Source organism: Aethalodelphis obliquidens, unplaced genomic scaffold (genome assembly GCF_003676395.1).
Source record: "Aethalodelphis obliquidens isolate GAN/ISIS:26980383/991018 unplaced genomic scaffold, ASM367639v1 scaffold28, whole genome shotgun sequence".
Classification (NCBI taxonomy): domain Eukaryota; kingdom Metazoa; phylum Chordata; class Mammalia; order Artiodactyla; family Delphinidae; genus Aethalodelphis; species Aethalodelphis obliquidens.
Window position 1 is genome coordinate 3,270,006 of NW_020837972.1, and position 27,261 is coordinate 3,297,266.

At 56.5% G+C, this 27,261-nt stretch overlaps 1 protein-coding gene across 2 annotated transcripts in view; it reads left to right on the plus strand.

Moving 5' to 3' along the window:
- Positions 1-27,261, plus strand: part of TTC28 (tetratricopeptide repeat domain 28) — a 603,177-nt gene that overhangs the window by 571,729 nt on the left and 4,187 nt on the right. For both annotated transcript variants that reach the window (XM_027124409.1, XM_027124410.1), the window contains 9 exons: positions 4,010-4,154; positions 13,616-13,795; positions 15,457-16,177; positions 18,525-18,649; positions 20,891-21,122; positions 21,716-21,792; positions 23,297-23,320; positions 23,897-24,026; positions 27,151-27,258. In XM_027124409.1, coding sequence (XP_026980210.1) covers positions 4,010-4,154; positions 13,616-13,795; positions 15,457-16,177; positions 18,525-18,649; positions 20,891-21,122; positions 21,716-21,792; positions 23,297-23,320; positions 23,897-24,026; positions 27,151-27,258 — 1,742 coding nt within the window. The remainder of the gene's footprint in view (positions 1-4,009; positions 4,155-13,615; positions 13,796-15,456; positions 16,178-18,524; positions 18,650-20,890; positions 21,123-21,715; positions 21,793-23,296; positions 23,321-23,896; positions 24,027-27,150; positions 27,259-27,261) is intronic.

Sequence of the window (27,261 nt, forward strand, 5' to 3'; positions counted from 1 at the left end):
ACCTTTGTGGACCCAGCAGCAGGGAGGGCAGGGATCGGAGGCAAGTGCAGGTTGCTCAGTGTGTCCTGAATGCTGGGAGGACACAATAAAACCCCTCCCTCCCCGGCAGGTGGGAGGCTTGACCCTGCCCTGGCCCTCGTCCAGGCTCTTGGCCTCTCTGATCTGTAGAAGAGGAACCTCCCCACCTCCTAGGGTCCTGAGAGCGATATGTGGGTGTGGCAGGCTTGGCAGGAGCCTGAGTAGGGGCGCAGCCCCTCCTGCGGCTCACCCTCTTGCCACAGGGAAACGTTTCCACCCTGTCAAAGCACCATCCTCTCATCTGCGTCCAGATTGCCCAGGCAGAGAGAAGTCAGCCAGGCTGAAAGGGTCCGCAGAAGTCAGAGCAGTGCCATCGCTGAGGCCCCACCCCGTGGCCGTGCTTCCGCAGTGTGATGGAGGCATTGGGCCGTGGCGACAATGCCAGGAAGGAGGACAGCAGGGAGCGGACCATCCCACACATCCGCTCACACCTGTCAACCACTCGGGCCCGGGGTTCAGAGCCCAGGGGGCCGTGGCCGCTTGGCTGTGACTCTGAATCCCGACCACGGGGACGTGCATTGGCGACGCCGACTTTCCAGACAGATCGCAGCGCCGGAGGGCTGTGCTCACGCCCTGCCGCCGACACGGGCAAGCTCAGGGAGGGCTCTAGGTCTGTGGCCAGCAGAGCAGTTAAAAGAGCCACCGCAGTTTTGATGGCTTCCTAGAGTGAGTAGATTTTTTTTTTTTTTTGAGTGAGTAGATTTTTAATTTTTTAAAACTAGAAGAGACCTGCAAGGCATTTAGTGTACCCCTTTCGTTTTACAAGCAAGGAAAAGTGGGGAGCACAGAAGTGACATGCCTTGGCAGAGTCATACGGCGGCAGCTGTGTTGTCCGGGAACGTCCCCCCGGCTCAGGGAAGGAGCTTAACCGCTCGGCTCCTCTGAAGTATGGCACACCTTTGTGCAGATCTCCGGGCAGGCGCACCCCTATGAGAGCCGCTGTAGGTCACTGTGAATGTTGTAGCAAAAGCAGAAGCAACGCACACAGGGAGCTTGTTGATTGCAGTCTGTCCAAGGCAGCTCTGTGGAGGTGAGGAAACCACTGCTCGCTACTGTGACCCTGGTGGGTCCTAGCCTGAGACCCAGCCCACCCCCCAGCCCCCGGAAGCGTACAGATGCCCAGAGAGAGTGTCCCTGGAAACTTCCACCAAGCAACACGTGCAGCGACCGGCCCTGACCAAGGACATTGACTGGCTTCCCACCTGAACTGGCCGGGGGTGAGGGCACTGAGTCCCAGCCTGGTCCCAGCCGTGGAGACCAGCAGGAGGCCTTCCTCTGATGAGCCCTGCAAGGAATCGGCCTGGGGGAGGAGCTTCCTGTTCAGGCAGGCCTGGTGCTGAAGGGGGTGGGCCAGCCGCCCTGCCGCCTCACCTCTCCAGCTCTCCAGCCCGCAGCCCCACCCTCCATACATTTGCCCCCAACACTCTGCCCCAAGCACCCCAGTGCTCCGTTCCCAACACTGGTGCCTCCCTCTGCGCTGTTCCCTGGGCTTGGAACAGCCTTCCCCCTCCTTGTCCACAGGCAGTCTAACTCCAGATCGTCCCCTGTGCCCACAGCAAATGGTCCTCTCCCAGAAAGCCCTCCCTCGGCTCTGCCTGACCAGCAGCTAGTCAGGGTCTTATGCCCCGGACCTCTGCTGGCGCTCTTCCCTTCCCTACATACAGCCCAGTGCCGGGACCCATGGGTCAGCCCCTCTGTGGACCCCCGTGCGGGGTAGTGATGCGTGTGGAGTGGGTTAGCATTGTTGGGCCCCTTTAGATGCCTCTGGCACTTTGTGGGTTCAATAAAAAGGCACCCCAGCCCACTCCCACCCTCCTGCCCAGGGCTTCTCACTCATCGTCCCATCAGCTGAGACTCCCAACACCTTTCAAGTTCTGGATGCTTTGCAGCCATCCTCCCCTGTCTGACACTCTCTGCAGCATTTTCCCTTTTGCAGATGCAAAAAGTGAGGCCCAGAGGGCGAGAGACTTGCCCCAGGCTGGGACCCGTGCCCACAGGTCTGTCCATCGCACAGCTCCCCACCCCCTCCTGCCTTCCCTGTGCAGCTTGGTCATGCTGGTCTGCTTGTACCAGGGGAGCTCGGGATGTGGAGCTGGGTCTCTGTCTCCAGTAGGAGCTATTTCGTTTAGGGCCTTGGGGTTTGTGGAGCGCCCCATCGGTCACTGTTAGGACTTGTGGCCACACCGTTGTCTGGGAACATGGCACTCCCTGGATGTCTGTGGCCAGATTAATCAGACTCAGGTGCCTCAAGTGGGGTAACAAGCCCACAGTCCAGGAGACACATGTCTGAGGAGTGAAGTGAGGGGTGTGTGGGGCAGGGTGCTGCAGTCCTGCCACGCCCCCCCGTGCTGTTCTGGTGGCAGCCCGGGCTCCCCAGGCTGCAAGCACACACAGGCCGTGTGTAGGAGCACGCGGTGCCATGACAGACACTGCGCGTCACTCCAGCACATCTCTGGAGGGCCGTTTGGTGCTCTCTCCTTCAGGGAAGCAATGCTCTTTGCCGTGTATTCCAGGGAATTAAGTGAGCCTCTGAGTGTCACTGCAGGGTTATCTGTGCTTCACTGGCTCTGATGGCAAAGACATGCCGCAGCCCCAGTCGCTTGTAATTACACGCTTTCTGAGTGAGGGTGATGTAGGAGCGGCCATGAGCGGGCTCGCAGGCCCTCCGAGCCCCCTCCTCTTTCTTCTCTTGCAGGAGCAGGGCAGGGGCTGAGGGTGCTCACAGTCTGGCTTGGCACGACCCTAGGATTTAGAAGTGGGACATTGCTGAGAACACCGCAAAGGGCGGGGGAAGGCCAGGGACAGAAGCCATGCCTCAAAAACGCAAACGCATCTTTCAGATCATTTCTCTAGATGGTCATGGATCCTGGCCTGGCCCAGGAGGGAAAGCCGCGTTCTGCTTTTCCTTAGGTAACAACCACAGAGCTGCCACTGCCCAGAGTCCTTACTTGGCCATGTGTCTGGTGTGAGACCTGGTCTCTGCCTTAAGATCCTTGAGTGCATAGCAGAAACTCCAGAACTGTGCACAGTGTCTAGATCAAGCTTGAGAGACCACTGACTATCCCATAGTCACGTGGAGACCGTCACCAGAGGCTGTGCTGAGGCCACGCTAGCCACGCCGAAGGGCTGGTTCAGAAAGACTCGTGGGGGCAGCCTGGTCCTTGCAGTGGAGATGGGTTTGTTTCCCAGCCTGCCATCTCTTCTGCTCACCTGTGCCATTTGTCCTCTGTTGGTCCCCAGGGCCTGCGTCAGTGCCTGGCAGGTAGCCAGCGCTCAGGAAACATTTTCTCAATGCATCAGTGACTCAGTGGATGTTGTTGGCCTGTGTTGGGAGTGTGAAACTTGGGGTCCTTGGGGTTGAAAATACCACCTGTACTAATAAACTTTTGCTTGGAAACTTTGGAACATAAATTAAAAAGGAAAGCAAAACCCTGCAGCTGCTCCTGAGCTGACCACCCCCCCCATGCGGGGTCTCGGGCTGTGCTGGGGCTCCGGTGGGGGCCGGAGGCTGACCTGAGCCCAGGCTGGGGCCAACAGGATCCTCGTTGGCCCCAACAAGACCAACGCCCTGGACGTTAGTTGGTCTTGGGGCACCGTCTTCCGAGCAGTTTGGTGGCTGCCCCGATTCTCATGGTCCTCATGTCTGCCTGCCCAGTCGCTCCATGCAAGGATGTAATTAAATCCTTTGAAGAGCACTTCAGGACATTTGATTATGCAGAAAAACTCCACAGCTACGTAAGCTGCTGTGTGCAGCTGGTCCGCCCTGTGGTGTCTGTCAGTGCTCACTGTGCTGTGAACAGTACCTGAGGGGGAGGGGGCGAGGCCAGAGGGAGGGAGGCCCGCGCGTCCTGCTGGGTGGCCTCCCAGCTCCCTTCTCCAGGAACAGGAACGGAGCCTGTGCCCGACGTCACCCCTGTCCTTCTCTCCCCAGGAGCTGCCAGAGCATGACCAGCCTGGTCGGCAACGCCACGTCGCCCGTCAAGGACGGGACCTCCTCTCTTCCCAGGAGGCAGAGCTCGTTCGCCAGGCCGCCGCTCCGCGCTCTGTACGACCTGCTCGTGGCACCCATGGAAGGGGTAAGTGCCCGGCCCAGGGCTCCTTGGCGTCAGGACACATCACTTCCCGCTCAGCACCCTCACACCCCCCAGACAAAAAACAGGCTCCTGAGACAGAAGAGGTTTTCCAGACCTGGGGCTTCTCTGTCCAACTTCTCGGTCAGCGTCCAGAAGCCCAAGTGGACGTGTGTTCTGGGTTGGCTGCTGGTTAGTGGATGGGCCCTGAGCTCCAAGTGGGCAGGCAGATCCGGGTTCAGGTCCCAGCCCGGCTCCTTACTGGCCGGCCGGTCAGTTTGGCCTCTGTGACCTCAGGTGCAAATGCGATGCTGCTTCTTCCCACCTTGCTCGTCAGACTTGGGGAGGCCTGGTGGCGCAGGGCTGCACGCATCTCCCCCATCTCCTCAGCAGTCGGCGCTCCCCCACCCACTGCTCATCTGAGGGTCTCGCCTGAGCAGCTTCAAGCCCAGGGCCGCTTCCTGTTGAGAACAGACCCTTGGCCTCTGCCCTTGTCAGGACTCACTCCACCACAGGGTCCAGTGGCAGAGACACCCTTGCACTTGTGATTTCTCGAGAAGGTTGAGCGCGGCTACTGACAGGTTTCTGTGGCCCTAGTCTTTGCACATCACTTTTCAATCCAGACGTGGCTCTGTAACTGGCGGGAGGGTGTTGGGGGAGGGCTGCCAAAGGGCTCAGGGATCTTGTGAATCTGAATGGTGAGCCCATCAGATGCTTTTGTATGCGACTGGGTATTAGTTAGCTCTGGCTGCTGTAACAAAATGCTGCCGACTGGGGCTTAAACAACCGACATTTATTTCTCACAGTTCTGGAGGCTGGAAATCCCAGATTCTTGGTGGGAGACCTCTTCCTGGCTTGAAAACAGCTACTTTCGCACGTGTCCTCACGTGATAGAGAGAAAGACAGAGACAGAGAGACAGGGAGAGTGAGCACACTCAGGTCTCTTCCTCTTCTTCTAAGGACACTAATCCCATCATGGAGGTCCTGCCCTCACAACCTCATCTAAACTGAATTATCTCCCCAAGGTCCTACCTCCAAATACCATCACACTGGGGGCCTAGGGCATGAACATATAAATTTGGGGGGGGGGACACAAGCATCCAGTTCATAACAGGCCCCTGCAGCAAGTGGAGGCTGTGCTCCTGGGGGGCCCAGCTCTCAGCTGGGAAGGGTGGGGATTGATGGGCCCTCAGGGAGCCAGCCTGTGTGTCCCTCCTAGCAGCTCCCCACAGCCAGGTGGGAGATTCGTCTCACAGGTGTTGGAGTGGCCCATCAGCAGCTCTCTTCCACTTTAGCTGACTGACAGGGGTGAGGTGCATCCTCAAGGTGTCCTCACCTTGACAGTGATCCCTTCACCCTCAGGAAACGCCAGTGCATCTCCTGGCCTGGCCTTCCCAGGATGTGTGTCAACTTGCCTAATATTTTTCAGGAGGCTGCACTGCCTGGTGGTGCCCTCTGGACTTCCCTCGCTCAGGGACACGGGGGTGGAGGGGAGCATAGAGCCTCTAGGAGCTGGAAGCCTGGACTCATGTCTAGCACTGCCTTTTCCTGGCTAGGTGACCTTGGCCAAGCTGGTACCCCTCCTTGAGTACCTGTGTCCTCATTAGAAATTGAGGACGATGCCACCGAGCAGAGCCATCTCTGTGTCCTTAGCAGCTGTTACGGGGCCTGGTGCATGTTGGCACTCAGTAAAATTTATAGATGGTACGTGGTCCAAAGCTGCATTTGTTTTTTGGGTCTAGTCTGGATACAAAACAGAAGACCCAAGGCAGAAGTCAGCTAATGGGTTTTCTGTGGCCGCTCTTTTGTGGCAGCTGGGAGCTTTCCAAGAGGTTATCAAGCAGAAGGAAGGGGCTGGGCCTGCCCTGGAGGCGCTTTGAGTCTGTGAGCCCCCGACCCTGTCAACCAGCCTGGTGCTGGTTCCGGCTTACTTCTGGGTAGATCCCAAGTCCAGCGAAGTGCCTGCAGGGGACCCACACCTGAGTGTTGTTTGTTTCGCTGGTTGACACCCGCCCCTGTTGGCCAGGGAAGGGGCTCTTCCCTTGTATCAAAGACAGAAATCCTCGGGGTGGAGAGCAGCTGGAAGAGGCTGGGGGCGGAGAGAGGCAACCCCTCCCTCCCTCCATTGCAGCGTTTCCACCCAGGAGAGAGGCTGCTACAGCCACGAGTCATCCTTGAAGGGGTCCCATGAGTTCATAAACTCTGCCCTGTGTTTCTTAGACAGTTTTTCTCTCTGAGGACTTTCCCCTATGACTTAAAGAACATAAACATGCCAGTGGGATTAGTGATTGCTTGTGTCTGGACATCTGTGCTCCTCCAGGGGTGCCGGGAGGGGGAAGATTTATGGACTCGAGCCCCAAACGAGTTAGAAATGTGATCGAAGTCATGTCTTTATACAGTTGACTAAGGAAGGAAACCCCGGCCCCCCGACGTGCGTGCCGGTGTCCTGAGGCTGTGGCAGCCCCTCTGTGCTTGGGAACTGCATGTGTGAACGGGTGTGACCCTCAGGGGTGCGTCTCGTCTTGAAGTGAGGCATTTAGTTTGAAAGCATTTAGTTCCTGATGTTTAGTCCTTTTGTGACTGAGGAGTTTGAACACAGTGAAGGAGTTAGGCTGCCTCACCAGAGGTGTGGAGTAAAACCTTTCAGAGGTCGTTAAAGTAAATGATCAGGGCAAGAACTTTCCCTTGGCTGACTGATGGGACTCACTGCGGTTCAGTAAAACCACTTCACCGAAGAGCTGGGATCTAATCAGGAGTTCCTTCCCCATTCACGTGTTTATTGACACGTGCCAGGCACAGCCGGGCGCACACCGGGCACAGAGGAGACTGGGGGCGGGGGCGGTTTGCCGGGTATGATGCTCATGGACTGTGCTCCCGCTCAGCGCACTGCCTGGCGGAGGACTACCACTGCTGCTTCCCGCCCTGCTCCGGAGGCCACTAGAGGGCGACACGGCACCGTCCGCCACTCCCGCCGCTGTCAGCTGCCAGACAGAGCCAGGCCTTCTTCACATTTTCAGTGAAAATACAAATCAAAACCAAAAGTCCAAGATTATGAATTAATGACACTTCAAGACTAAAACGATTAGCCTCTTCACATGGGACGTATAATTATTTGAACAACTGCCTTTGTTTAGCCTCAGTCCTGTTGCTAAGGGACTAGGTCAGACGGTATGAAAAGTGGAACAGAATAATATTTTACCGCAGGCTTGCACCAGGACTTGATTTAATTTAGCTGAAGGGAAACACTGCCTTGGCTCTTTCCTTGAAGCACGCTGTCCTTTGCTGTCAGGACGGGTGAGCATGTCCAGTTATCACTGAGGAGGCCCCGTTCCATCTGCCATGAGCCATCATCAAACATTAAGTCAAATCCTGTCTCAGACCCAAAGGAGAAAGTGTCACCAAAGTGGCACGTGTTAGTGTGAGAGGGACCGGGACCTGGTTTGTGTCTGTGGCATTCGTTCTTCGTCACCGTGGAGTGAAGGGGAGTAACTCGTGCCCAAGCCTGGACTCGCCACAGGGACACGCAGAACCACGCACCCCCAGGGCTGCTCCACGTGAAGCGCAGGCCCCGAATTACCCCTCAGTGTGCAGACGGGGCTTCATCCAAAGCCAGAAGCTGCTAGCATTCAGGACCCAGGTGTAGAGTCTAAGATTCCCTAGGATTTGGTCAAATCACTCTTAAATGTGATTTAACAAGTCCCTGGGCTTGTTCTAGTTATAGTCTCTGTCATCCTTATAATTGTTTCCATTTATTTAAACTCCCTGTTTGCTAAGTTTACAGTCGTCAAAGCCAAGATGATAGGACAGGTAGGAGGAGTGAACGACTCTGGTCAGAAGGAACAGGCCCCCTCGTCCACCTCTGCTCTTGACTAAAGAAGCCTCCAGGCTAAGCGGAGTTATTTGGTTCAGGACCCCAGAAACTGACTTAAAACTTGCCGTTCACATCGGTTAGGTTGGTGAACTGCCTTCCTAGACACCAGATCTCCAGGATGGCCCAGGACCTCTCCTCTGAAAACTCGAGGTAGGGCTCTGGCTCTGCCAGGGGCTTGACCAGGAGGAGAGCTTGGCTTTGGCAGGGTCGTGACTGTGATGTCTGCTCTGGGGGAAAGGGACTCTTGTAAAGCGGTGTGATAACCTAGCTTATCCTTACCCGGTAGATGAGACCGACTGGTCAGGTGCCTGGTTTGTAAGTAGACTGGAGGCTTTGGAGGTCATCTTCGGAGGCTCGTCACACAGCAGTCCGACCTTGACGCCAGAGTGTGGAGGGGGGACAAGGCCCGCGAGATGGGCACCTCCAGGCTGTCTGATTTCTGTTTGGGACTTTGTGGTAACATTCACATGGATAGGACAGACGTCACCCAAGGACCACAAGTGTCACCACAGCTGATTAGGAGAAGGAAAAACGGAGGCAACGACTCACAAGCTGTCTGGACTGCTGAAGCAGTGGTGAGAGCGCCAGACCAATCAGCGAGCTCCTGCCAGGCAAGCGGTGTTCTCACCTGGGTCAGGGCCCCTTGGGTCGATTCGAGCTGATGTTCAGCTGCCCCCGTCTCAACCTGACCCCAGTAGGTTCTGGGGGAGCCAAGGCACGCCTTCCACTGAGGGCGTGTGGGCTCGTTTTCACCATTTCGGCTACAGAGAGGCCTCTTTGAGACTGGATGCTGGGTGGCCGGCAGGCCCCTCTGGCTCTGGTTGGCCACTGGTCATGCATCTCCTGTAGCCAGATTCCTCTGGTTTGCCCCTTCTCAGAATCTCCAGGCAAACCAGTGGTTTGTTTTTTGTTGTTCAGAGAGGACAGTTGAGTGGGTCGAATTTGGACTCTGCGTTTCTGGTTGGAATACAGTGTCTACAATCCTGGTAGCTTTTAGTCATGGTTTCAGGGTTTTTTTCTGAACAGCTTTGATATTTACTGAGACTGATACAACCATCCATGACACCAATATTTCTCAGAAGCGTCACATAAAAGGTTTCTCTACCTTAAAAAGTTCTGTTTGATCAATTCACTCAATCAAAAATATAAGTCAGGAAAAAAATCCTAAGCCCTGTACAGGGTTCTGGGGTATCCAGATTCCCAGCAGTCAGCTCTTTGCTTCTGGAATCCTTGTTGTACATAGTGAAGTCCATTTCATCCCAGATCTAAACTGCTGGAAAGTTCATGGACCCAGGAGTTTTCTTGCCCTCCCCCGTGGTGACCAGGGCTGTTCATTCTCTGGCCTGTGATGCTGCAAGGCTCTGAGAGGCCTCCTGTCCTTCCGTGAAGACGGAACTCCCCGCATATGGGGGCTGCAGGCTGCTCCTCTGGACCCTGGTGCTGTGCACAGAGCACGTAGTGCTTAAGCCAAAGTTGGGACACATGCAACATCATGTTTGATATTGGTGCTTTCCAAACGGTTCAGCACCCCCCAGGTCACCATGAGTGTATACGGGAGATCCCATTAACCAAAATGGTGATCGAATCAGAGTTCACCACCCAGGCAAACACTTGGGACCCGTGGGGGTTGCCTGGGGGAACTGCCGACTTGGAAATTGGATGTCCGGGTAACTGCTCGGCGGTGGGTTTCACAGGTGTCAGGTGTGGTGGATACTCAGTGAAGAGCTGTGGATGATGGTGGTGGAGACGTGCAGGTGAGGAGGACCGTGGTGATGGCGGTATCCCTGAGTCCCTGGGTTCCATGTGGAGCTGGTTGCTCCAAAGAGGCCATTTACGTGTTTTGGCCATGTTTACAAACACAGGAGGGAAAGGGAATGAGTTGTACTAGAAAAATGATCGAGACCCAGCAGGAAAGAATAGGATGAATAATAGGACCTGTGTTCCTCTTACTTAAAGCACCTGGAGGCAGTTGAGAATTCACGTTTGACGTGTATGTGCTGAGGGCCCGCCTAGAGCCCCACACGCTGCCTGTGAGGTCGCGGCGTCAGTGCTGTCCCGTGGGTTCGGGAACTGAGGGGCAGGGAGGTGAGAGTCTTGTCGATGTTCTCAGAACCCCCTCCACCTCTCCCCTAACCACACACCCCATCATCCAGCAGTTCCGGGTCCCCCAGAGCTCCCGACCCAGCACACGGGCCCAGACCCCGTGGCGAAGGCCTCTCCTGGAATGTGCCTTCCCTTCCTGGTCACTGGGCAAGGCTTTCCAACCTTCCAAACCCCGCTCAGCAGAGGGTCTGGGTCTGGTCCGGAGCTAGAAAGCACAGGTAGGTTAACTAGGGGAGATCAGTATCAAGACTGTTCCCTGTGGTGAAGGGGTAACTGTGAGATACAGGAGACTGTGTGGTTCTCCTGGGCTGAGGGAGCGAAACCCAGGAAGGACGGACACTGATGAGCTGTGGTTCCCCCTCCACCCACTCCCCGGGAGCGGGCTGTTCCCTGGTCAGCCGGGCCACCCCCGAGTGCGGCTGGGAGGAGGCCAGGAGCCACAGATGGCAGGGCCACGGCGGGGCTGCGTTTAGTACGCATGCACACGCACACGCACGCACGCGCGCACACGCACACACGCCTCAGGGCAGCACGTGTCGCTCGCTCGGGAGAACCGGCTGCAGGAAGCAGCGTGTGAAGAGAAGGTGAGGACAGGGCGTTGGGAGCTGAGGTGGGAGCTGATAACAGCCGCCTGGAGCCCCCTGTGGAGAGGAGCCCTCTCTCCTCTGCAAAGCCTGGGCTTCGCCCGTTTTCGTCCTCTCACTGCCCGCCTCCCCTCCAGCCCGGCCGGCCTGGCGCCGCGAGCCCTCCAGCCGTGTTTGCTGCGAGAGGCAGGGTCACGCTTCCTGGGGGAATAAACAGATTTTAGGGCACTTGGCCCGGTGTTTTCTATTTCAGAAGACACCTTTCTGGAAACTGTAGGGGTCAGAGAGTCGGGGTCCTTGCTGGCATTTGTTGGACTGTACTCGTGGCGGGTGTGGGGGCGATGCGGAGCCCTTTTGTCCTTCAAACCCAGGGCTTCAGAAGCCAGCGAGCCCTTCCCAGACTGGCAGACGGAGGCGCAGAATAGCGCTTCCTTGAATTCTCTCTCCTTCTCCGTCTAACAGATGAGGTGTAGCTTGCATAGAGACATGACTGCTCTCTGTGTTTAAGTTCACGTTGGATTATGGCTGATCCTTCCGTGCCAGGGTGACGCTCGTGTGTCCTGGAGGCAGGATGCAGAGGACCGCTTTCAGGGCCCCTGTTCCAACACGTTCGGTCAGTGTTCCCGCTGCCTTTAACCAGAGATGCCCGTCTGCCACGCAGCCCGTCTGCCACCACCCACCTCCTTCCCCTCTGCTGGACAAGGGGAAGAGCAGCAGCTGGGGGGGGGGGGGGCGGGCCCAGCATCGTGTCCCACCCTCTGGGGCTGGCGTTTTACACTTCCGTGGTCTCACTCAGTAGTGGTTTCTTGTGCACGTTTTATTTTCTGAGACATTGCATCATCGTGAGCTCTCGAGCAGGGACTGAGTCCTGAACTGACGTGGCTCCCCATCGCCCAGTCCCCCACCTTAGACACTAGTGGCTGATGGAGAGATCAGAAATCAGTCGTCGCAGAAGACACCTGAGCTCTTCCCAGGACGTGACATCACCCTCTTAAGGCTTGTGCCTCAGACAAGACAGTCTTGTGGGCGGAGTTAGCAGAGTCCCTTCAAAGGCACGCTGCCTGTGGACCTTTTCTCTAAGCGGCATCCAGCCTCTTACCTGGCCCAGCACCCCTCAACTACCTTCACTTCATGTGACAGGTGCTGTCGTGACTGGGGACTTGTCTGAGAGTGCTGTGTCCCCGTGAAGCCCGTGACCTCTGGAATGACACCTGACAGAGACTTATCAGGGTTGGCGCCCTGGCAGGTGGAGTCCAGGGAAGGTCTGCAGGGGTAGGGCTGCCACCCCGTCCAGTGATGCCTGGTGACCCCGGATCAGGCGAGGATGGGTCTGGTTCTGCCCATGGCAGGTGGCCTGAGCCCCCCCATTGCCCACGTGCCGGGCAGCAGTGCTCTGGCTGGGCAGCGAGCAGTTGTCACTGTCACAGCTGCTGACCCATCCCTGAGGTCAGGGTACCATCAGCCCAGCTGCTCCGGCCCGGCCCCCAGGGCCTCTGGGTGCACTGCAGCAGCCAGCAGTCTGCCCTCCAGAGGGCCTTCCAGAGCCTCCTCCCTGTGCCAGGCCAGGCAGGGGCCTCGGTGCGGCCCACGGTGGGGACACGGAGCCCAGGAGTTGACCCCTGGAGTGGTCACTGTGCACACCCTACTTCTTCCTTCCTGGGTTGTACAGCGATACTTTTACCTTTTCTTGGAAAGTAGCTCTTAAAGAAAAAAAGAAACAGTTGGCCCAGTAATTTTTACTTCTGCTTTCTTTAGATGCATCTAGAATTTTAAAAAAAGAAAGAAAGCCACAGGGGGTTTGTACAGACAGAATGTCCCGCCAGGCGCGTGTCCCTTTGGGTTAGCTGAATGCCCTCTGCACCCTCAGCCCAGTGCCCACAGCAGCGCGGCCGTGGACACTCGCTCCTCCAGAGCGCAGTGGCTTGGGCAACAGAGGGATGTGGGGGGGGGGGGGACCCGGCTGTGACCCTCCCCCGAGCCAGCACCCCAGGGCTCAGGGCCGCCCAGCACCTGGCACCTGGTGCCCGTGGTCTGTGGGCCCTGCACATTCTCCCCGCAGGCTCCTGTGGCTGCTTCATCTCTTTATTCACACTTAGCCTATGTCTAGTCTGGTTTTCGCAGTCATTGCCACTTGCGTTATCCGGATTCCTCCGGCCTTAGTCTCCATGAGCAATTCTGTTGGAGCGTGAGGGGTGTCCGTCTGCTCTGGGTCCGCATGCACTCACCCTTCCTTCAGGTCCCCGCCTGGGCCTTTCAGGAGTGATGGGGGTCCCATCAGTGTCAGATTCCCTGCCAGCACCGGGGGAGCGAGTGGGGACAGCCCCTGCAGAGCCTGGGGCCATGGGGCCATCCTGTCCTCAGGGGAGGGACACAGAGGCCTGAGGTGACTTGAGGTCCTGGAATCCGGAACCCTTCTCCTCCGGGGATGTCATCCTGGTTCCCAAAGCTTCTGTCTGCACGCCAGTTCTCTCGCCTCCTGTCCACTGAAATGGACAGCACGTCCCACTTTGGTTGAGACCTCACTGCCTGTGTGACAGGGTCATTCCTACACTGCCCATAGGGTCCCTGTGCCAACGCAGCATCTCCTGCCCTGGTCCATCGGGTGCACCATGACTCAGTGCTTTCTGGGACAGCTGCCCTTTGCATGAATCCCCTGCCATCTGTAGAAACATCTGGATGACCCGGGCTGATCCTTGTCTTTGTGGGACACCCTTCGTGACGGGTGACAGCAGTCTCCCTCCTGGCCCTGCTCCTCTACCCTCCTCCTCGGGTGGCGCCTGTGAGGCAGGTGGGAGGGAGCCCCGCCCATCGCCCCCACTCCCTGAGCGGCCCCCCTGGGGGCGGGGGTGCCTGGTCCTCCCCAGGCGTCCCCCCCACTGGGTGTGTCAGCCGCTCCACTCACCCCACAGGGCCTGATGCACTCCAGCGGCCCTGTGGGCCGGCACCGGCAACTGGTCCTGGTTCTTGAGGGGGAGCTCTACCTCATCCCGTTCGCCCTCCTGAAGGGAAGCTCCTCCAATGAGTACCTGTATGAGCGCTTCGCCCTCATCGCCGTCCCTTCCATCCGCTCCCTCGGTCCTCAGGCCAAGGTAAGTCAGGCCCGCCTGGGTGTTTGGGGCGCCGTCCCTCTGGCTGGGCTGGCATCCGCAGGAGGAGGTGTGGACTCCCTAGTTTGCGGCTGGTGGGGTGACTTTGGAGCAGATCCGTCCGAAGGCAGGGGGACAGCCTCCCGAACCCTTTGCCACCCCAGGAGGCCACCGTGTGTGTCATTTCTCTCTGCGTTGCTTCGCTGTGACACCAGGGTTGGGAGCGACTCCCAGCACTGAGTCAGGCTGGAGGCCATGCCGCCTGTCTGAGGAAGTGGGTCACGCCCTGGGGGCCGCGCTCACCCGCCAAGCTGACCGCTGAGTGGGCGCCGAGTGTGCCCAGCAGAGGGGCCGCAGGCATGGAGGGCAGACAGATGGGATTAGTGTCAAGTGGGCAGGGGCCCCACAGGCTGACAAAGAACCGAAAACAAATGAGTGGCTTTCAGGACTTGGGTCTCATTCAGCAAAAATCAGTGTGGGATGAACTCTGTGGACTCAAGGGGGTGACAGTGGCCCGCCGCAGGTCAGGGCTTAGCCCACAGCCACCCCTGGCGCTGCCCACCTACCTAGAGGGCCTTCAGAGCCAGCCCTGAGCCCTCTTCCCTTCTCTAAACTCGCCCAGATACCCTGAGACCCGGGCTCCCTCCTTCCCCGACACTCCTGCCCCAGGCCTGGGCGTGGGCGGCCCCCACGAGACCTGCCTTGGCCTCCGTTGACCTTGGTCATTGGCATGGTTCCAGCCAGGTCAGTTTCTGCCTCACGAGTTTTGGAGATCTTAGTTATGACTGTTTTTGTTGCTGAATTGTACTTCTCATGGGACAGAATCAGTTCAAGGTGAAAGAAATGATTTTCTCCAAGTTTTCCTCATGTCCATGGTTGACTGTGAATCCCATCCATGAGCCCGCTGTGTGCCGTCCGGCACGGAGGGTCGACTCACCTCTCCTGCTGCCAGGGCACCCTGGGAGGCACAGATGAACCAGAGAGTGGAAGAGTCCCGTCTCCCGACAGGCACCCCGAGAGGCATTTCTCTTTCCCAGTTTAAGGCATCACCAGGTGGAAACACCAAAAAATTATTTTGAAATAATTTGATACGTGATGTTTTCCCCAAAAAACATCAGAAGGCATCATAGGGGAAAATCAGAACTTTGTTGGGCTTCTTTATGCTGATTTTATAATTCAGTGATGTTATTCATCTTTCCAGTTGTAGTGCCTCTAAAGGACTTAATTTGGCCCTGTCTCCCCTGCGACTTGCTTTTTGCAAGTTTAAACAAAATCACCCCTCAGAGCCCCTGTTGCATCAGGAGTGGGTTCCCCCTGATTGAGGGGCTCACAGGGGAGCCTGTGGGAGGGAGATGTAGGGCAGGTGATCCTGCCCTGCACACCCTCACCTCCTACATGCCCTGTCCCACCCTCCTCCGGCTTGACAAACGTCAAGGGGTCTTCCTGCCATCTGTCTGGTCTCATTGTTTTCAAGAGCTTGTCACCAGCAGGTGTGATTCTCAGTCGGACATGCACCTGTGTCAGAAAGGTCTTGAAAAGTAGAGTGAACAGAGTTATCAGGAGAGCGGGTGGAGCCACGCTAGGTGCAGCCCTGCTGGAGAGCTGGCGTCTGCCTGCCCCAGAGAAGCCCTAATGGGTGGCCCGCTGTCTTCCCTCCCCTCCAGTCTCACCTGCGGAAGAACCCTCCCGCCTACTCCAGCTCCACGTCCATGGCGGCTGTAGTCGGCAACCCCAAGCTCCCATCGGCGGTGATGGACAGGTGGCTGTGGGGCCCGATGCCGTCAGCCGAGGAGGAGGCCTACATGGTGTCCGAGCTGCTGGGCTGCCAGCCGCTGGTGGGCAGCGTGGCCACCAAAGAGCGGGTCATGAGCGCCCTGACCCAGGCCGAGTGCGTCCACTTTGCCACCCACATCTCTTGGAAACTGTCGGCCTTGGTCCTCACGCCCAGTGTGGAAGGCACCCCCGCTGGCAGCAAGAGCTCCTTCGGCCACCCCTACACCATCCCTGAGTCCCTGCGGGTGCAGGATGACACCAGCGACGGCGAGAGCATCTCGGACTGCCCGCCGCTGCAGGAGCTGCTGCTCACAGCCGCCGACGTCCTGGACCTGCGGCTGCCTGTGAAGCTAGTGGTTCTCGGCTCCTCCCAGGAGTCCAACAGCAAGGTCACAGCCGACGGGGTCATCGCGCTGACGCGGGCCTTCCTGGCGGCCGGCACACAGTGTGTCCTCGTGTCTCTGTGGCCTGTGCCCGTGGCTGCTTCCAAGATGTTCCTGCACGCCTTGTACTCGTCCCTGCTGAATGGCCTGAAGGCCAGCGCGGCCCTGGGTGAGGCCATGAAGGTGGTGCAGAGCAGCAAGGCCTTCTCACACCCCTCCAACTGGGCAGGTAGGGGCTCGGGCACCTGTCAGAGGGCCTGGGGGCGCAGTCAGGGGCGGTGAGGTGTGAGGACGGGGGCGGGGCAGGGGTGCTGGGGAAAGACAGTGCGGAGAGCCTCAGGGAGGGGGCCTCGCTGGCGGAGCCAAGTCAGCCTCTCCTCACTATGGCATTAAAGTGGCCTTGGGAGCGGGAGCATCAGAAGAGTTTGCCATCAGAGCACATGTCAGGCCCCTCCTGATGTCGTGTATACTGGGTGACCCATTTTACGGCCCTCATATGAAATCCCAGACTGTAGGAAAGAGCAGTCAGTGTGTTCAGAAAGACCTGAGATTTGGTCATTGGAGGACTTGGGTTTGGTCCAGCTCCACATCAGGCTGTGTGGCCTGAGACAGGTTCCTTACCCTCCCTGAAGCTCAGTGTCCTCAGTGGTACCAAGGGGATGACGGTGGTGGTGCTGGCATCTCCCTCTCCACATTTGAGACAGTCTGAGGAGTGGGTTGAACGTCTTGTGATGCATGAGGGGCCGGCGGCGTGTGTGCCCGGTGGTCCCACCGCAGGGCCCTGTGAGGGGCATGAGGGCCTGGGGGTGGAGGGAGCATGTTCCCTGTGACACCTGGTCTGCCGCTCAGCTCTGTGCGATGACCTGCGACCCGCTGTGGACCCTCCCATGCGGGAGACCCTCCCCGACAGGCTGAGACCCAGGCCTCTCCTGTGGCAGGGCCGCTTTGCTGACACACTTCATGATCCTTCAGTTTGTGGTGGTCTCTCTGAATTGGCCCCTACACCTCCCCAGGACCTCCAGAGCAGAAGACAATCCCACCAATGCCACAATAAGTGTCTTAAACCTTGAGAAGCAGAGGAACACCAAAAATACTATTTTCAAACATTTACATTTTATTGTTTTAATGGCAAAAAAATATACCATTCATTTATATGTTTAAAAGTTGGGAACAAAATGACTTTCACTTTACTCTTCCCCTCAAAGTAAATCCAGTTGACGTGAGCTGAGGTTGCTGGTGTCGTTCCCCAAAGGCGGGTGAACCCTGAAGCGGGGCCGTGGCGTCCCGGGCCCAGTGGCCAGCAAACAGGAGCCCGCAGGGGCCACCCTGGGCGTGGCGCTGAAGTTGCCCACGGCCAAGGGCTGGTGCCGGGTGGGTGAGCCATGTTGTTGAGGAGTGGAACGTGTTTACTTCACAAACACCTCATAGCTGTGGTCTTGTTCAAAAAGGTATTCAAAATTCAAAGCAGAATCTATGCTGTTTCCTCACGTGGCTGAAGAGAAACATTCAGTTGGTCCAGCAGGCCTCCTCTCTGGCAGCCCTCAGCTCAGAACTGGGCCCTCCATCTGCGAGGCACGGGGCAGGCAGGCCCTGCGGGTTTGGGCCTGGCCATGTTGCCAGACTTCTTCTGCCAGGAGATGTGGAAATCAGAGGCGATCACGCCCGTGGTTTCCATGATTGTTCTCAGCACATGGTGTCTGTTTATATCTGTTCTCAGCAGTCAGAAGGGGCTCTGAGCACCATGTGGTCCCGCAGAATGTGCTGCAGGGTTTGTGGGGACCCAGCCCCTGTGCTTGGCCATTTATTCTTGACAGGGCCTCCCAACCCCACCCCGCATCTTCCCATCTTCCCATCTTACGGACGTGGTATTTTTGTCATTGTTTAGTTTCAGTGACAGACAATAGATAGAAAAGTCAACTCTGTTCTGTGGGAAATGGTGTTTAATGATGCTGCCCTGTTACCCTTAAAAACAGGCTTGGCACATTCATTCTCAGAAAACCCTTCCCCTCCATTACTTGGGGAAGGTTGGCCCTGAAGTTGCTGGGGGAGGCTGCTCCGCTGTGTACCTCCCCCAGGCCCTGCTTATGGAAGTGGGTGCTGGGGAAGAGGAAGGGGGACAGGATCCAGGCAGACGTGTGGCTCCTTCCTCCCCAGCCTAGGCTCCGTTTGCTCGTCTTACAACTGGGAAATACCTCCTCCTGTCCCCTCGTCTGGTGGCCCCGAGGAGTCAGGCACACCCACCCCTCCATCCCCGGGCACATTCCAGACCGACACAGATTAATTTCAGGGAAAACAAGGCAGATCATTTCTCGGGATGGTGGCCAAGCCAGGGAGGCCCCTGGGGGCCACACAGCCTTCTCCTGCCTTGCTCACTGCGCAGTTACCTCAGCAGCTTTCCTGAGCAGGTCACCCAGCAAAAGAGTATCAAACTGCCCCAGTGAGTTAGCCGTCCCGGTCCAGTCCGTGGAGCAGCTGTCCTTGGCACGCCTCTCTCTCTCTCTGTGGCACAAATGAGCTGTAGAGACCAGCTGGGCTGGGTGAGGGCGACTCTGAGGTGCTTTCTGGGCTCCCCACAGGGTTCTTGCTCATCGGGAGCGATGTGAAGCTCAACAGTCCCTCCTCGCTCATCGGCCAGGCCCTCACCGAGATCCTCCAGCACCCAGAGCGGGCGCGGGATGCCCTGCGAGTGCTGCTGCACCTGGTAAGGGGCGCAGGGCCCTTGCGGGAGGCGGCCAGATATGCACAAGGAGCAGGGCAAAGCTGGAGGGATCCCACAGCACCGGGGGGCGTGAGCAGGTGGAGGGGACGTTGTCCCCAGATGTCTGTGTGGTGGGCACAGTGTGCAGTGTCACACCGATGGCTGCAGCCATCCTCGCCCAGACCCTGTGGGGGGTGGCCAAGGGGGGCCCTGGAGCAGGGCCTGACCACGGGTGCTTCCACCCCGTGGCTTTGGGCAAGTGACCTTGCTCTCCGAGCCTCAACTTCCTCGAGTAGAAGGGGGGATAAAACTTTACCTTTTCAAGGTTCTCGTGAGGGTTAGAGAAAAGGTGAGTAGCTGGCACACAATAGGGTCCCAGTAACTGAGAACTGGTATTTTATAATCAAAGGACACTGGCCTTTCCTTAAATTCAGTTGGAAGAGTCCAAGCCCAGCCCTACTCTTGGTGGGGCCCTGGTGAGAACACAGAGGCCCCATGCCATTTTCTACAGAATTGAAAGGTTATAAATAAATCAGGCCAGGAAACAGTGCCATAAAACTTGTTCCACCCTTCCACCTTGATAACCTGGAAGGCAGTTTCAGATAATTTAGAATTCTTAGCTTCCTTGGAGTTCTGTGCCAGAAAGACCAGTGCAGCCCCAGCCCAGACCCCGTGAGGCAGGGGGAGATAGGGGACAGCCCACGCCACAGCCGAGCTCTTTCCAAACCCAAGGCAAACAGCCACCCCATAGCTTAGAGGTGCACACACGGCTCTGCCTGTGCTCAGGAGGGAAGGGCCCAGTGAAGGCTTCTCCACAGGTCCTGGCAGTGGGCTAGGGCCGGCTTCTGGGTGGGCATGTTCCCTTGGCCAGGGGAACGCTGCGGCCCATGAGGCTGGGCATCGGCTCTGTGTGGACTCCAGTGAGGGATCAGTCACGGACATTTCTTAAGCTCAGGTCTGCCTGAAGGAGGTTTTTTCAGGCCTGACAGAAATCAGTGTGTGAACAAGAATGCTGGAGGCTGAAACCTCTGACAGCTCTTGGGCCAGACGCAAGGCACCCACGCTGCCTGCCACTGGGTGGATGTGCTCTTGTGCTTTGAGAATTTTGAGGGAAGACTTTCTCAACTGATTTTAACCTGTGCCTGGAAGCTGCACGGAGCCTTTATGTTGCTCAGCACTAGGACCCTTGTCAGGGCCCTCTCTCCCCGAGAGGTGCCCTTCTTCCCTGCTGTAGCCCATTTGCTTTCTCCTCCCAGGCCAGGCCGTGGAGCAAGAGCCAGGCCTCTTCACTCCCATTCGGCCTTGAGGCCCCTCGAGTACATCTAAGGGTTTTCTCTTTCTTCTTGGCTTCATCTTCTGGGGTGAGTGTAGGGGCCATGGGTCAAGTTCACCAGTCTTTTCCTCCTTCTAACTATCCACTGGACAGTGTCTCTAGCGCCCTTCTAGCCCAGGGGACAGCCAGCTGGCTGCCTGTCTGTCCTGCCCGGGAACGTGCGTTTCCTCCAGCCTCTGATGTCAGCCCCCAGCACCCCAGGGTTTTACTCTAAGAAAAGTCTCAAGTGACATCCTGGACAACTCTCCTTCCCCTCCAGTGACGGCACATGTGCCCCAGAGCAGGTGACATCTCAGAGGGACTGAGATTTCCCTTAGAAAAACCGCCGAGGGAAGGCCTGCGGCTGTTGCAGGTGCTGTGGACGCTCCCTGGGAGAGTTAGGGTGGCAGTTACCTGGCAGCACTGATTTAGGCCCTGGAAGGTGGAAGGGGCCCGTGCGCAGGTGGACACAGGACACAGAGGTCAGCGCTACAGGATGAAGGAGGAGTCGGAGGCCTGGGGGACGAAGGCCCCACGGTGGGCACTACTTGGTGTGTGTGAGGTGCACGAGCAGTGAGGGGGTCCTGAAGGCCTGAGGGTTCATCCTAGTGACGAGGCGCAGCCATTGCAGGGTTTGGGGCAGGTCCCTGGCCGGAGACTGGTTTTCAGGCAAGTCACTTCAGTGTCTGTGGAAGACAGCCTGGAGCTGGGTTAAGGAAGGGACAGGACTCTTCTGAGCCTCCAGCCCTCGGCTCTGATGGTAGCAGCCCCTCCCTTGCAAGACACTGGCTGCTGCTGCAGAGTGTGGTCCTCAGGCCTGGGTGCCTGGTGGCAGCTGCCAGCCCTGCAGAGCTTCCCAAAGCCACTTGGAGAGAAAAGAGGGTCCCCCCCCCCCCGCCCAGAGTGGTACCTCACTCCCCCCTTCCCTGCAGGTGGAGAAGTCCCTGCAGCGCATTCAGAACGGGCAGCGCAACGCCATGTACACATCCCAGCAGAGCGTGGAGAACAAAGTGGGCGGCATCCCTGGCTGGCAGGCCCTCCTCACCGCTGTGGGCTTCCGGCTGGACCCCCCGGCCAGTGGCCTGCCAGCAGCTGTCTTCTTCCCAACCTCCGACCCGGGCGACCGGCTCCAGCAGTGCAGCAGCACCATCCAGTCCCTGCTGGGTGAGCCTTGGCTGACAGCTTGAGCAGGGCAGTGGGTGGCCGCGGTCCCTGCTGGGTCTCAGGTGGGGAGGAGCGAGGGTCTCTTGAGAAGTGCTGAGGAGTCCCAGACACAGACTCCTCCTGATCTGGGGGAAAGGAGTGCTCCTGACCTAGTGTTTCCATCTGATGGCAACATATCCTCTGCCCCTTCCTGGGGTGACGTGAGGTCTTGCTGGGCAAACAGTAGCTGCTATTAACATTTATTCAGCAGCTTCGGATCTGACAGAGCTGTGTGGCTGACCCCAGGGTGACGCGGGGCACAGATGCTCAGGGCTGCCCTTTGTGTTTCACTCGAAGCGGGTGATGCTGCCTAAGCGACTAGTTGGGGTCCTGGCATGTGACCATATGCCTGGAGGACACAGCAGGGTCAGGACTGGCCCTGCCTCCATCTGCCCTTCTCAGAGACAAGCCAGACACGGATACACACGTCTGGCTGTCCCGAGCTTCTGAAAATGCCACCAAAGCTGAGCATTTGGGGTGCATTCCCCTCGGAAGGTGCAGGACCGTGGGTGCAGAGGCCCCTCCGGATAACGCCTGCCTCCTCCTTGCTTTAGGTCTGCCCAACCCTGCCCTCCAAGCCCTCTGCAAGCTCATCACTGCCTCGGAGACGGGCGAGCAGCTCATCAGCCGGGTGAGTTGAGCCAGGACAGCTGAGCCCAGGTCTGAGGACTGTGCTGGGTTGGAAAGACAGTGATTTGGCCCCAAATAGGAACCTGCACGTGATGCCTCACTGCTTTTTTTCAGCTTTTGTAATGAGAAGGAAAAGGCAAGGGCTGGGAGTAGAACTGCCCTCTCCAGCAGGTGCAGGCACAGAGGAGCAAGTTCTCCCAGTGTCCTCCCTGGGCACTGAGTCCCAAGGGCCTCAGAGGATGCTTAAGGGGCCCCAGTCACCTGTAATCTCAGGGCATTTCCTGAACTCTCCATTCAGTGGTCTCCTGCACCTTATCATCCCTAACCACCAACTGTTTCTGCTGATTGACAAGTGTGGCAGCCACCTTACCCAAGCCAGCAGGTGTAGGGCCATCCCGTCAGGGTGGCTACAGGTGCTCCAATACTTATTCTTAGATCAAAGTATGACCCCTGCCTGAAACAAAACCACCACTGAGGCGCAGCGGTGAACACAAAGTCAAGTCTCATGAAAGATGCTGCTTAGCAGCTTTTCAAAAAGTGCTTTCTTTTAGGAGAATGTAGATCTAATTCAGAGAATTGGAGGATTCTAACCCTTAGCATCATGTAGGCCCTTCCCAACTTGGCCTAAGAGCTTCTGATCTTCCTACTGGCCAGTGAGGGTCTGGAACAAGCACTGGGGTGACAGTGTAGCAACCCCTAAAGAGCACAGAGCAGTTTTCTCTGGTCACCTTACAGTGTAATAATTTGAAAAATACACATCATTAGATATCAGCAGATTTCATTTGAGCGGAACTGTTTCTATGTGGAAATAGAGCTGCTCCATCTAGGGTTAACCTCTGCAAATCTGATTGGTTCCTGGAGCCTCCCCCTACCTGGGGTGGTTTCCAGCTTGGATTTGGAACATAGCTCACTCATCTGGCCCCTTCACTGAGTTTCTGCTACTTTGTAGTAAGTGTGTTAGACCTGCTTGTTGAATAGAATCAGGAAGACACTTAAACATCCTGAACCCAGGAGGGCTACAAGCCTGTGCTCTACAAAAAGAGAAAGCTAGAGTTACACTTACAGGGCCGGGCTGAGCATCCAAACAGCCGATAGCTTAATTTCTAGCTTTTGGTCCAGCACAGGGACCTCCACAGGCCGCCCCCAGTGGCTGGGGGATGGTGGGCATTTCCGAGTCACTCTGGAACCAGAGTGGACTTTGCTCTACAGAGTGGCCTGTCCGCGCCCACTGTGCCCCTCCCCCTCTCCTGGCGAGGAAGGGCAGGGCCTAGCCGACCCTGGCCCCACCCCCACCCCCAGCGCGTGTCTGGCCTGGGCGTGGCTGTGCGTTCTCCTGTGTGTCCCTGCTGACTCTCACTCCTCTCCCCTCCGGGTCAGAGCCGCGGGCCCGGTGTGGTGCTTCCTACAGCAGTGATCAGCTTGTGTTGCGTAACTACCTGTGCTTAAGTCTAAATTCTCTTCTTTCTCTCTTTTTCTTTCTTCTTCTTATAATCTGCTGGCCGAAGGCTGTTAAAAATATGGTTGGAATGGTGAGTACCACTCTGAGTAGCACTGTTGTCAGGTGAGCCCCTCAACCCGCCCACCCCGAGGTCCCCCTGGCACTGCTGTCTCGCCAACACGCGCTCAGGCTGGGGGGGCAGTGCCGCTGGCTCAGGTGGTCTGCCCCGTCTCCGCTCTGGCTCCCCTTTCCTGCTCCACCCTTCTTGTGCTCTTGATTTGACCTTTCAAGTTCCCTCAGAACAGCAGGGGCAGGAGCAACACACTGTGAACCCACACGAGGCCCCGGGTGGAGTTCACACATTCAGCAGGTTGTGTCTGGGAGACCCCACCCCTCCTCTAGGCCCCGAGTCCCCTCCTGCACTCATAGCCCCGTGGCCAGTGTGCGAGGGAAGAGGCTGGAAGCAGAAACCCTGCCTGGGGCCTGGGCCTCGAGCTCCCACAGAGAGGACAGCAGGACAGTAGGCATGGAGGCACCGTAAAGAGAATTTCAGATGCTACCCACGTGTAAGGTCATTAGTGATGATAATGACAGGTGACACAAGAGAAACTTGGGGACAAACGCCTGGGGGCCAGATGCAGCGGACGCTGACGCTCTCCCCGCTCAGCTCCACCAGGTGCTGGTCCAGCTGCAGGCCGGCGAGAAGGAGCAGGACTTCGCATCAGCCCCCATTCAGGTCTCCATCAGCGTCCAGCTGTGGCGGCTCCCGGGATGTCACGAATTCCTGGCGGCTCTAGGTAGGATGGAGCATCCTTGACTTCATTGGCTTCTTTCATTCTATTTTTTAAAAAACTTATTTTTCTCATTTTTATTGGGTTGATAGACTCAAGGGTCTTAGTGTTTTCTTAGTTTATTACTTAAAAATAGCTAATGCAGACTCTAGTGCTTCAGCACAATTTCCAAATGGCCTTCCAGCTTTGTCCCACTCTCCCTACATTATGACTTCCTCTCTCCCATTTGTAGTCATTGGGTTAAGATGAATCTGTTAGATTCAAGTATTCTTAGGAGTCAGGCCATGATTAAAGAAAATAGTCGTCATAAAATAATGATTTCAATATTGGTCCCTATCACTGGCTACTGGAACTTGGCAGAAAAAAATACAATTGAAACCACCTTTGACTGACCACGGGGACCTAGAACTGCTTATTTCAGGATCCTCTTTCAATCCAGAACACTCTTCCTTTTTCAGCATTGTAACCCAACTGAGGCACCTCCCAACAATATCGCTCTTTTCTTACCACAGGTGCGTTTGTTGATAAAACATCTTAAGAGGCTAAGCTGCTCTCCTCCTGCCCCACTTAAGTGCCTGTGAGACTTGCCGGAGAGCCATTCACTCCACACATTTTTTGTTTTTGTTTTTGTTTTTCAACAGCCATTCACTCCACACATTTTTTGTTTTGTTTTTCTATGTTGGGCAATGTTCTAGGCACTGGGGATCAGCAGTGAGCAAAGGACAAAAAGCCCTGCCCTCTTACCAGTGTTTTCATGCTAGAGGGGGAGACAGACAGACATAGACCTAATCTAAGGGGAGCACCTCAGGTGAGGAAGCACCATGACAGACAAAAGCATCGGGGTCACAGTGATGTGCTGGAGGGGTGGAGGCAGGGAGGCTGGCAGGCCCAGAGCCTGTGGATGAAAGATCCAGGCCGAGGGAAGAGTGTCTGTGAGCTTGGGCAAGGTGCAGGGGACACGGGGGCAAATGAGAGAGGATGGGGTAGATCCTGGGGCTGTGAGGCCAGTGGAAGTCCCTTGGTTTTTAACCTGATGGAGTGGGGCGTCTTTGGAGGTTGACATGGCCTGGATTCACTGGTACAGGGACCAGCCGTCAAACATGGCAGGGCAGATTCCTTTTTAAGGAACTTCTCTTCTGCTTGGGAGGCCTGGATATTCACTATTGGGCCATCTTTGCTAGTCCATTTGTAGATGACCTTTCCCAGCCCAACTCAGCTTAGGGCAGGCTCCATTTGTTTTTGAAGGTAAAGGGGGAAAGCCACACAGCCCCGCAGGGGCTCCAAATCCCCTGTGAGTAGATGCTTTGATATCCTTTATGATTTGTACTATTTGCTTGTTTTCTGTGGACTTAAAACATAGGCTTCTTGGTGTAAACATAGTAAATTTATATCTGAATAGGTAAGTCAGGAGCAGATGGAGCAAGGGTGAGAAAGATCAGGTCCACGCCCAGGTTGGGTCTCTTCACCTTTGTGATGGGCTGCAGGGTGAGGCAAGAACGAAGCCAAGGCCCTTCTGTATAAAAGAAAAGCTCTTGTCCTCAAGCAGGGCCTCAGCCCCCCTTCGAGTGCAGGTGTGACAGAGCCAGCCCTCCTCCCCTGTGGACAGGCTGTTTCTGATGCCCCTTTGCCAGGTGTGTCACTGGCTCTCTCTGGTGTTGGGATCCTAGGTGACTTTTATTGATGCTCCTCTACGTCTCTGTACTTTGCAAATCCCAGTGATACTCAAGGGGTGAGTTGGGTGTACATACTTCTGATTTTTAAGTCCTCTGGACTGAGACTGGGGAGAAGCGCCCCCTCCAGCCCTTGGCACCATCACACCCATCACAGAGCTGTGGTTTATTTAGATGACTCAGTTCTATTAGAGCAACCAGTTCAAATTACTTTGATAGAGTTTTCTAACTAAAAATGTTACATTTATATTATTAGATATTTGTTTTCAAAGTGCTGAGTTCCCTGAGACCTTCCTGTTGTTTTCAGGGACTGTTTATTTTTGAGTTCAGAGAGGAAAATGTCCCATAGCAACCCGAATGCTGAGTGGCTACTCTACTGAATCTAATTCCCAAAGGAATGATAGTGTCAGAACCAATATCAGAGTTACAAGAATAAAAAAGGCAGAGACAGATTTCTCCTTTGGCGGATGCTCTCCGTCATCCATCAAGTGTCATGGGTCCTTATTGTGGGAAGACTGTGAGGTCAGAGGGGAAGGGCCTGGGATCACAGGGCCTGCCCCTTGGCTGCCGGCACCAAGCATCTGCACTGTTTCAGGCAGAGCTCAGTGATCCGCTGAGGAGGTGAGTGAAGACGTTCCATGCTGAGGCTCCCAGGCCCTAACTCCTTGCTCGTGGCACCGCCTATGGACGCAGCACTGGCTGTGGTGTCTGTTTGGCTTCTTCCTCCTACATTCTTCCCGGGAGACATGCTGGCTGCCTCTGTAATGGCCCCTGATGAGTCTAAGTGCTGTGGCAACAGCTCGTTAGGCAGCCTCCTGCTCAGGAGGCTCCTGCCCTTGGCTGTGCCAGCTCCGTGTCTCATTAGAACTGTTAGGCTCAGGAGCAGCCCCTTAGGCTCTGGCAGAGAGGAGCGGGTGCCTGCAGGGCAGTTCAGCCTACAGCAGATTCTGCAGCATCAGAGAGAGCTCATCTCAGAGCCCTTGTGGCAGACACTGACCACACATGGAGACAGTGTCCTTGCCCTTGAGAAGCTTCCACCTTCCCCTGCACTAGCTTTAAATATTGGACCTAATGCCGAACGGAGTGGCCATTGTCTGTCCTGGACAGTATTCTTTAAGTGGACTGTTCTTCTGCAAAAGAATGGAGACAAGTGTTAATGAGCCTTACTAATTCCCACCCTCTCCTCTGGAGAATGCAGTTCAGCGCTCTACAAAGGGACAGAGGTCCACACACAGCAAGGGGGAGCCACGCTGAGCAGGTGTGATGGTCGCAGAGCTGGCCCCCATTGGTTCACGTGACTTGACGTTCACATGATTGACGTGCAGGTGGGGGGCCCAGGCGGGGCTTTCTGGGGGGGTCTGCAGGGGTTCCCCTGGGACTGTATGAGAGGAGCCCTAATCCTTTTTAGGACATGGAATCTTCCCTAAGGAAGCAGGTGTTTATATTCTTTGTTTCTATAGGTTTTGATCTCTGTGAGGTTGGTCAGGAGGAAGTAATCCTGAAAACCGGGAAACAAGCCAATCGACGGACCATGCACTTTGCGCTCCAAGCCCTGCTCGCACTCTTCGGTA